The sequence below is a fragment of the Sorex araneus genome, chromosome 11 (assembly GCF_027595985.1).
Source record: "Sorex araneus isolate mSorAra2 chromosome 11, mSorAra2.pri, whole genome shotgun sequence".
Lineage (NCBI taxonomy): Eukaryota > Metazoa > Chordata > Mammalia > Eulipotyphla > Soricidae > Sorex > Sorex araneus.
Genome location: NC_073312.1, coordinates 39,760,765 through 39,771,414, shown reverse-complemented (window position 1 = coordinate 39,771,414; position 10,650 = coordinate 39,760,765). Strand labels below are relative to the sequence as shown.

The window sequence follows — 10,650 nt, the reverse complement described above, 5'->3', positions numbered from 1 at the left end:
GGGTTCGATTCTCAGCATCCCATATGGTCCCCTGAGCACTGCCAGGAGTAATTCCTGAGTGCAGAGCCAAGAGTATCCCCTGTGCATTGCCGGGTGTGACCCAAAAAGCAAAAAAAAAAAAAAAAAAAAAAATTTCAAGTGTGAATTTACTTTTCAAAAATAAAACAAGTACAATAAGTATTTCATATTTAAGTATTTAATTTCCCAGAAAAAAAGTATATTTTCTATAAAAATATAATGCATATATTAAAAATCTAAGGTGTTTTCCATAAAGAATCATGGGATTTTTCTTTATATCGTTCCAAGGATCAGATAACAAAAAATACTTTGGATAACATATATCAAATATTTTCATTTAAATAATAGCATGAAATTCTTCTCAAAAATATCATTTACGGGGCTGGAGTGATAGCACAGCAGGTAGGGCGTTTGCCTTGCATGCGGCCGACCCAGGTTCGAATCCCAGCATCCCATATGGTCCCCTGAGCACCACCAGGGGTAATTCCTGAGTGCGTGAGCCAGGAATGACCCCTGTGCATTGCCAGGTGTGACCCAAAAAGCAAAAACATATATATATATATATATAATTTACATTATATCTGCTCTTTTAACAGAAAGTAAAGCTTCGGATACAAATATTAAATATCAACTATCAAAACCAATGTTTAAGCATAAACTTATTTATGTGAGCAATGTAAAAAAGGTAAAATCAACAATTTGATTTGATATAAATTATACTTCTAAAATATAATTATTTTTAAAAGGAAAATTATGTGGCTTGTTAATAGAACACATGTGTGAAGTCCTAGGTTTAATTCCCAGAACCATAACAAAATAGACTAACAATCAGGTATAATTTATAGCTGAGAAGATAATTTAAAAGATGAGCACTTGTTTTGCATTTGGGAGATCTGGATTCAATCCCTGGTACTCCAGGTCCCCCATGCACTATCTGGAGCAACCCCTGAGCACCAAGCAATAACATCCCCTGAGCAAGAGAGAAAGAGAGAGAGAGAGAGAGAGAGAGAGAGAGAGAGAGAGAGAATTACCAATTTTAATTTAACCAATTTAAGTATTTATTCAGAGAACAAAAAATACTTACAGATTAATATTAAACATTTTCTTAGTATCATTACATAGAATATTCTGATCTCCACTGAATTACACTATCCAAAGACATATCAATTGTTTATAATTAATAATCAAGTATAACTGGTAAGTGATTCCTTAAACAAAATAGCACTATAATTGATAAGACAGCTTTACATTAAGATGAATATAATAATGTCACAATCTTTTCAAATACAGTATACAAAAGCTTTAGTTTTCATAACTATGAATTTAGTTTTCCAAAACCTGGTTACCAAAGCCAACTTCTAAATGTTAGCACAGAGGTGGGGCAGTAACGGAAAGAAATGATTTAATGGAACTGAGATGAAAAAAATAAGTATCATAGATTTGGTTTGAAAAATGTATCTGGCATGTGAGATCCTCAGAATTATGTAATAATGCATTTATCAAAGTTTATTGGCTAGTTAAAGGACTAAGAGTAAGAGGCAAGTAAAAGGTAATATTTTCTTTTAACAAAGCAGACTAAGTAATGTGTTAAGTGTTAGGGTGGGATAGGAAAGAACTCAAGCTGGGCAAAAATTTCCTCTTGGACTTTCTATATAAACATCTATTTTAGTTTTGGACTGTTCACCAATGCACTCATATGAGGAGAGAAGGAACTCTGCCCACTCGTGAAATGCTTCCCAGACCAACAGGTCCTTGTCCTGGTCCTAAAAGACAGCTCATCCTCTGATGACCTTGAGGCCCCACTGGAAAATGGAAATACAGGAAAATGGAATCTGATTTGCGTAGAAATCCAATCAATCCTACTTGGATTCTTTTAGGGAACCAAGTTATCCAAATACCAGTGAAAAATACACATTTTCGCTAGAAAATATAGATAAGAATCTTTCTTGGAAATGCCTGAAGACCTCCTGTAGGCAGCCATGATATGATCTTCGAGTTCACTAATGCTATGTTCTCCCAGAATAAAGGCTTTATAAGGTCCTGTGAAAACCAGCTTCTTCATCCATCTTTCCAAATAAAATCTTAATAAGTACAGTTTAAATCCTTTATTGTGTTCCATAATCCTTTCTCCAGGAATAGGAATACTGAATTTTTTTTCAAGTAACTTTCGTTGGAAAATGTGGGTTTATGTTTTCATGCTATTTAAGTAAGGTAAAAAATATTTACTCCAAACCAAATAATGCTGCCTTCAGGGAGTTGTAAGAAAGAAAATCAAATGACACACAGAGAAAGCGCCATGTATGCATGCCTAAGCAAAGCCCTCAAACCAGCTTAACATGTTCTTGATGAGGAGGCTCCAAGCCACGTGGCAATTTCATTTCCAATTTAAGTTAGACACAATCTTCCGTAAAACTTCAAGCACAACTTTATAACAAAACTTATACTGCTCCTATATGCATATATATGAAAAATAACAGAATGTTAAGTTATTGAATGCCAATATCCAGTTTCAGAGAACTTGTTCATAATTTTCAACTACAAAGGGAAAGTTCTTACAGAGAACATTTAACCAAGAATTTCTTATGTAAAGGTTTGTTTCTAATATCAAGAAGATCCTAATGTGTTTTGGTTTAGAACTTTTTAACTAAAGGTTTAACCGAATAGAGCAGAATCTGACTCAATCTCAATTTGATAACTTCTCTAAATAAATCTAATTAAAATATTTTTTAGAGATGTAGCTTCAAGTTTCTTGGGCAATCCAAGTTCAAAATAAGGGGTTTTTTTTAACACTGGCCTATAAACACTTCACCACAAGAATTTAAGGATGGGGGGGGGGGCAAAGCAGTAGTAGAGCAGGCAGGGTACTTGTCTTACACACAGCTGACCAAGTTTGATCACCATCATCCCAGACCCGCTCCAAAAGTGATTTTTGATCACTGAGCCAGAAGTAAGCCCTGAGCCCTACCAGTCTGGGGAAAAAACAATAATAATAATAATAATAATAATAATAATAATAATAATAGTAATAATTTAGGGATGCCTACATGCCTTAATTATTCTCTTGACTCTCTCTCACTAAATGAAACTAATATGTGACATAACTGGTATTTTTTTATAAAATTCTAAGGATCTTTATATTATAGTATGATGTAAATATTCCATATTTATTCAAAAAGTCACTGAAAATAACCTTTCATATTAAATAATATGACATTATGTGTAGGCATACGTTTGGGCATCAAATAAGTTGTTTCAGCATTGGTTCCTCCACTATATATATATATATATGTACCATATATATATCAGTTTATAGAATCTCTTAACATGAATAACTTCAACAGTAATACCAAAGAATATTTATATATATCTCAAAAAATAAGATTCAATGGGGAAAGAAACTTTATAAACTGCAATACGCTATATAATCTTGATCTTTATATTCACTAACCCTCCTATTAGAATTTATGTGGTGAGTTTACCTGTGTTTGAATCATGCCAGGACGTTGTTGTCTCATTTGGGACACAATATTCCTGATATTGAACTGCAACAAGATATAGTAATTTCATAATATATGTATGGGGGAAAACACAGATTTCTAGATTAATATTCCACATTTCCAGTAAAAGAGATGAAATGCCAAATTTTACCCAGAAAGATCTGTTTTACATCCAAAAAGAAAATGCACTATTTCCAACATAGCTATTGAATAAGGAAGTCTTCTTTAAATTGGTTTCCAGGGGAAAGCAGGAAGCAATAATTACAGAAAAAAATGACTTCCAAAAGAAATAACAAATTTTCTCCTTTTACCTTTCTGTTCTCCAAAGGGACTGCTTAAACAATCACTGTAATTTAGGGAAAGTACTTTGCATAGAAAATTTCTTCTGACCATAATACTAACAGAGATACTTCTTTTATAAAGAAGTATATTAACGCCATTGTATGATTGATTAAACCACTTCAAATCTTCACATTTGGTGGTGCCATTCTTTGTATTAACCTTTCTGATAGATGTCTAGTAATAACATTTTAGTGGTTTTAATTTTACTTCCCTAAGAGCTAATGAAGTAACGAATCTTTTCATGTGTCCTGAGCAACAGTTGCCTCAACACCAGATTCCGCTCTAGCATGTGGACCTTCACTACCCAAAGTGGTCACTGAGTTGATTCAGATCAGCTATTGCTGACCCACAAGGAGATGAGTTCAGAAGTTGAGAAGAAGTGTTTAGAAATTCTTGTATATATCAAATCATCACTTTGCTAAAAGATATCTAGGTTGTTTCCAGTTTGGAGCTGTTGTGGATGAGTCTGCTATTAATATTTGTATACAGATTTTTGTCAGAAACTTTGGTTGCATGTCTCTGGGACAAATACCCAAAAGCGCCATTGCTGGGATTACATAGTTAAGTTCGTCTACTTTAGAAGTGTTATTTGATTTTTTTTAATGAATAACAGTTACATCTTTACAAACTTTCATGATTACATTTCAGTCATACAATGATCGAGTACTCATCCCTTCACCAGTGCCCATTCTCTACCACCAATGATCCTAGCATTCCTCCGGCTACTCGCCCAACCCCTCACCACCATCCCCTCCCTCCCCCACCTCCTGCCTCTGTGGCAGACACACTCCGTTTTACTCTCTCTCCTTTTGGGTGTTATGGTTTGCAATCTGGGTACTAAGTGACCATCACAGTCAGTCTATAGTCTACTTTCAGCACATATCTCCCATTCTAAGCGAGCTCTCCAAGCATCATTAACTTGGTGGTCCCTTCTCTATCTCAACTGCCTTTTCCACAAGCATGTGAGGTAGATGTGTTATTTGAAAGAGACTCTTTAACTATTTTCCTGAATAGATATGCTATTTCATTCTTGCAAGCAATGTATGATTAAACCACTTCAAATCATCATCACATTTGGTGGTGCTACTCCTTTTGCATTAGACTGTCTGACAGATGCCTAGTAATACCTCTTAGTGGTTTTAATTTTATTTCTCTGTAGGATAATGAAGTAGAGAATCTTTTTAAATGTTTGTCACCTATATATTCTCTTTGGTGAAATATCTCTTCATATGTTATGTGATATTTTCAAACTGAATTAGTCTTATCTTGGGGGAATTTTATTACTACATTTTGAGGATCATTATATATCTTAGATTTATTACCTTTGTTGGATATGTGGTTTGTAAACAGTTTCTCCAAGTCTGTGTCTTTTTATCTTTTCCATTGTTCTTTCACATCAGAAAATTTTAATTTGCTTTTCCCCAAATATCAATTATGGCAAGAATGTTAACTCTCACTACCAAGTTCTAAGTAGCATAATAAGGCCAAAAAAAGAAAGGTGGCATGTAATTTGGAAAGAGAAGAAAGGGGAGGGAAGTGAATGGGTGGAAATAAAAAGAGAATGAAAGTAAATGGGAAGGAAGGAGAGAGGAGGAGGAGTGAAGTGGAGGAGAGGAGGAGAATAAAAATTGATCAAGAAGACTAACATATCTAAAGTCATATTCCTAAATTAGGTTAATCAAAATAAACCTAATAAGGTAATCACAGTATGGCTATATCTTCTCTGGTTCCAAATTTGGAGGAAAGTAAAGAATAGTTCACAATTGTTTAAAACCCCCCAAATTCTATTTTCTTTATTTTATGTAAAAGAAATCTGGGTTTTATGGAAGATGACCAATTTTCACAAATTAACCAAACTTAAAATTATGTGGCAAAACTAGCAGTCAAATTCAGAGATCTCTGATGAACCCTGAAGTTTACATATTTTCCAACATGCTCACCTAGATTTTCATTCATTAAAAACAAGTACCTTTCCTCGACATTCTCTAACAAGATTCTAGACATTATGTGTGAGCAAGGGGATAAAAAGGAAAAGGGATTCACAATTACTGTGCATTGATACGTTCCACACACTGCCGACTGGAACATATTTGTTCCAGTCATTTGTATTTTGCATTTTAATCCTCAGAGCCACCACCAGAACCTGAAATAATTAAGAAGCAGGGACCCAAAGCTCAAATGTTTTCCATTTACTAAGTCGCCCTAGAAGAATCAACATAGAAGGCTGTGACGAGTACTGTAGCACAGAAAGCTATAAGTATCTGCTCACAGCTTATCTGTTTATCTGCTTACACTTACCGTCAAGTTCTTTTCAATGGCACAGAACACGACGTCCACACATATGAATACCCCCGTCCGGCCTACGCCAGCACTGCAGTGAACCACAAGAGGTCCTGTAAAGTGGCTCTTCCTCACATAGCGAATATACTTTATAAAATCATCTACTGAGGTAGGAGTGCCATGGTCTGGCCAGTTGGTGAATTGCATTTGTTTTACAAAATGACTAGTTCCTGTCTGTTGAGAGAGAAAAAGATGAGAAGAAAAAAAGAGAGGGTGTAGAGGGTGGGGGTTGGGGGAGAGGGGGTGAAGAGAGAAGATTTATCGGCTTCTTAAACATAAGCGATTTTATTTCAATGTCTAAGATACTACTAATACTAATATATCACTTCAAAAATGGCTCTATGGTAATGAGATAAGATTACTAACAAGCAATATAAACTGAGCACTTTCTACGTTCCAGGTACAAAAAAAAAAAATCTAAGATGTCACATATAATTTATTTCTCATATCAATCCTACAAAGTAGGCACCTTTTAATCCTCCTTTTCATGGATGAAAATGGATTAGAGGTGTTGAGAGATTAAGAAATCAGGCTGAAGGCTCACTTGTTTGAACCTAGGACTATACCATAGGCCTCCAAAATCTAAATCTGTTATACTTCTGTAAATTTGATTTCAGGAAAAAAAATAAGAATTGAAAAGAATAAATAAAACGTGGATGACTTGTTGGGAATGAGAAATAAATGAAACCTATCTTATAAGTATTCTAATGACAAATTTTAGTTTCGCGTTTCTTGACTAAGGGGGCACCAGACGTCTCTGCAGATAGGGATCTGGCACTTACTGATCGTGATTGTGGACTGTGGCTCCTAATCTGAGCCTTGTTTTCAAACTTCCTGGAAGCAGAGTCATGAAGCCCATCACACAGCACATAGGAAAAGCACTTTAAGTTTATTCCATTCCAAATATCCTTAGTGCCAGGTGGAGCCCTCATAAACTTTACTCAGGTACCCTTACAGGAAAACTCAGAATGGGTTTCACTCTCCTGTGCTTCTCTCTAATTTGGATTTTTTCTTAAGTTCTAAATGGAAATAAGCTTTCCTAAGTTACCAATAGAAAACACAAGTTTAAATCACTCGCACTGCTGAGATCCAAAAAGCTAAAAATTGAAAGCTAAAACTCTAGTGAAGACACTAAGTTGAGGATAGCTCTGACCCCATTAAATTTCAGTCCTTAAATTTCTCCTGCCACTGCTTCCCACTGAGAATCTGGAAAAAGATAGAACTTACCACTTTTCTGACCCAGTTCCCCAAAGACAGAATTTTGAATACAGAAACTACCTCCACAAGTTCACAAATGGAACCAAACATTAAACCCATGCAGAGACCAGTTATGAGCCTCCTAATCTTGTCTATATTCTCCAAGTATTCCATTTTACTCTGTAACAGTATGCATGAAATATTATTTGGAACTGCTGTGTTTAGTATCTTCCTTCCCTATTTGACTGTACATACTCTGAGAGTTGAGTGAGATTGTGTCTGATTTCTTCCTCCAGCAACTGACAGGTATTGTTACCTATCTGACAGGAAACAATGAGCAAGGGAGTGCAGGAAGACGCAAATCCCTACTTGTATATAACAAAAAGAGGACTCTATGTCCCTAGCACATAGCTAGTAAGCTCTACATTAATGTCAGACTTCATTTATAATTCTTGGCCTCACTTGTCACCACTCTGTTTCAGTCCTCATCCTCCTCAGACCCCCTACTCTTCTGCGCCTTCAAATCTGTCTGCACTCAGAACCCCAAAGTAAACTCTATAAAACATTCAATCATCTATGCCATGTCTCCCATGAACTCTATATTCTCTGTAGTCATCTCTAATTGAAATCAACCAATTTGCCTATGTACTATAAATCACAGACACTCCTTGCAATTCTTTCAAAATCCAATTTATAATTCCTTCTTGTATAAGCACCTATTCCTTTTGAGCTCCATACCTTTTAGCTTCATATTCCCAGTTCCATAATTGCCATATTCACTGCAGATCCTGGTTTTCATTCCCCACAAACTCTGACATCATCCAGGGAAAATTCAGGGTCTAAGGATCCGAACACTCTCTACCCACATATCTCTTTTTTTTAACTCTTTTTTAGAAGAGACCATGGTTTTTTTTTTTGTCTAGCCCCCCCCAAAATGCTCACTCTTTGGACTTATTATCATCTTTAGTGTCCTACACCAAAATTCTCCCCAAGTTCCTAAGCTTCAACATCAATTCCAGACCAAAATCTCAAATGCTACTGCTTCTTTTTTGCTTCACTTCAAGTCCAACAACAATACAACCAAATGGAACTCTTCAGTCCTTCATTTATTGTCCGTTATTTACTCACAGTTGATTAGGCCCTGTTTCTTTTCAGCTTCCAAATAAATTTACATTCATGGCTGGTTATCTCAAGCATTCTTTAATCATACTGCCAACTCATTTAAATCTTGCCACATCACTGAACACAGTTCACCCTGCGTCAGTCCCATAACCTATATTCAAGGACCTTTCTGGGAAGAAAATAATTGTCGTTGCTTATGCTATTATTTTTTCGAATTTATGGGTATAAGCATAGGAACCCATTTTTGAGTCAATGCCAACACATCAATAAACATTTGTGATGGTGACTTCACATCTCATCACTCTTTGCAAGCTTTCTGTTTAACCTCCACCCTATTTCGCTCCTATTAAACACATATATCATCTGTCTGCCAATAAAAGTCACTTTTAGCAATATAACTCATCAATTTTCACCTGTAACTTACTCTATTCAACTTTCCAAAGTTATTGGAGATTCAATTATTATTCTAGATGAAAACTTCTACAATGGTATAAATGATAAATGTCCTATATCTAAACTGTCCAATAAGGTAGCCATGCATAACATATCTAAACTCTTTAAATGTGTCCTTTGCACATTTTAAAAATTTTATTCTTTAAAATTATATGTAATTATAACTAATTCACATGTCACTAGCATCCTGGATGACACACTTATAATTACTCTTCCTGTCACTTATAAATCACAAGTCACATTTCTGTCAGTTTTATCTAAAAACACTGAAACCTTTGCATCTCAACTGAATCTGTGCTAGTTCATCTCTCCACTTTTTTATTATAATGATTCAGTATCTCCCAAATATCTTCATAATAAAGTTCATGCTCCTGAGGAGAAATCTAAAACATTTGAGCAATTTCCTGTTGATTTTTTATAGCTTCATTTCAACTCTCATTACTCTCACATTGAACTTTTGCATTCCAGAAACACTTAACTACCTACATTTCTCTATGTACCCTCCATGCTACTTTATATTAATATAGTAATCATATACTTTATCTTTCTCATTTGTGTAATTTTCTTTTTTTTTAATTTTATTGAATCACCGTGAGATAGTTACAAGCTTTCATGTTTGGGTTACAATCACACAATGATCAAACACCCATCCCTCCACCAGTGTACATTCCCCACTACCAATATCCCCGGTATACCCACCCCCTTTCCCACCTTCTTTCTGCCTCCATGGCAGATAATATTCCCCATACTCTCCCTCTACTTTTGGGCATTATAGTTTGCAATACAGATACTGAGAGGTTATCATGTTTGGTCCATTATCTACTTTCAGCACACATCTCCCATTCCGACCAATTCCTCCAGCCATCATTTTCTTAGTTTGAGTAACTTTCACCCCCTCAGCATAACTTCCCCCAAATCACAGGGAAAGTTAAGTACATTCCTTCAGAGTCCCTAAGGCACCCCATACAGATCTAAGTATTAACTTTTCAGTTCCACTTGAAGTATCAATAAGCATACCAAACTCTTTAATACTCAGTTAAGAAGATACAGTGCATGGAACAGTGATTAACATGCCTAAGAAACAAATCTATTTTTTTTGCTCTAGGCAGAAGCATCAAAGTATATCCCAGGATTGAGCACCTTTAAATATTCAGTCTTTCCACCCTACCTCTCCTTTTCTTTTTTGTTTTAACTGAACCATGGTGAGATACACAGTTACAAAGCTGTTCATGGTTGGGCTTCAGTTACACAATATTCCAACACCCATCCCTACCTCTCCTCTTCACAATTTTCATCTCTTCAATGATAGTTAGATTAAGCAGAAGCATAAGTAGTTTCCATTCTTTGTTTTCAATACTAAGGGAAAGTAGGAAGAAATTACTTTTACAAGTATTCCCAGTCTTTACCCTATCCTACTAATCCTTTGTCCTGTCACATGTGCTTATACAAGAAATGTATAATATTGCAAACCACAATACCCAAAAGGAGAGAGAGGGAGAGAGAGGAAAAGTGCCTGCCAAAGAGGCAGGCAAGGGGTGGGGAGTGAGAGGTGATGGGAGGGAACCTAGGGATACTGGTGCTAGGAAATTTACACTGGTGGAGAGATGGGTGTTGGAATACTGTATGACTAAAATCCAATCATGAATGGCTTTGTAATGCTCAAAAAATAATAATAATAAAA

General features: G+C 35.6%; 1 protein-coding gene across 1 annotated transcript in view; it reads right to left on the bottom strand.

The window, feature by feature from the left end:
• Positions 1–2,392: 2,392 nt before the first annotated feature.
• PTPN20 (protein tyrosine phosphatase non-receptor type 20) overlaps positions 2,393–10,650 on the bottom strand; it is a 42,391-nt gene continuing 34,133 nt past the window's right edge. Inside the window, exons 6-8 of the mRNA XM_012932471.2 lie at positions 6,156–6,371; positions 3,498–3,560; positions 2,393–2,467 (exon numbers count right to left, since the gene is read on the bottom strand). Of these exons, the coding sequence (XP_012787925.2) occupies positions 2,393–2,467; positions 3,498–3,560; positions 6,156–6,371 (354 nt within the window). The remainder of the gene's footprint in view (positions 2,468–3,497; positions 3,561–6,155; positions 6,372–10,650) is intronic.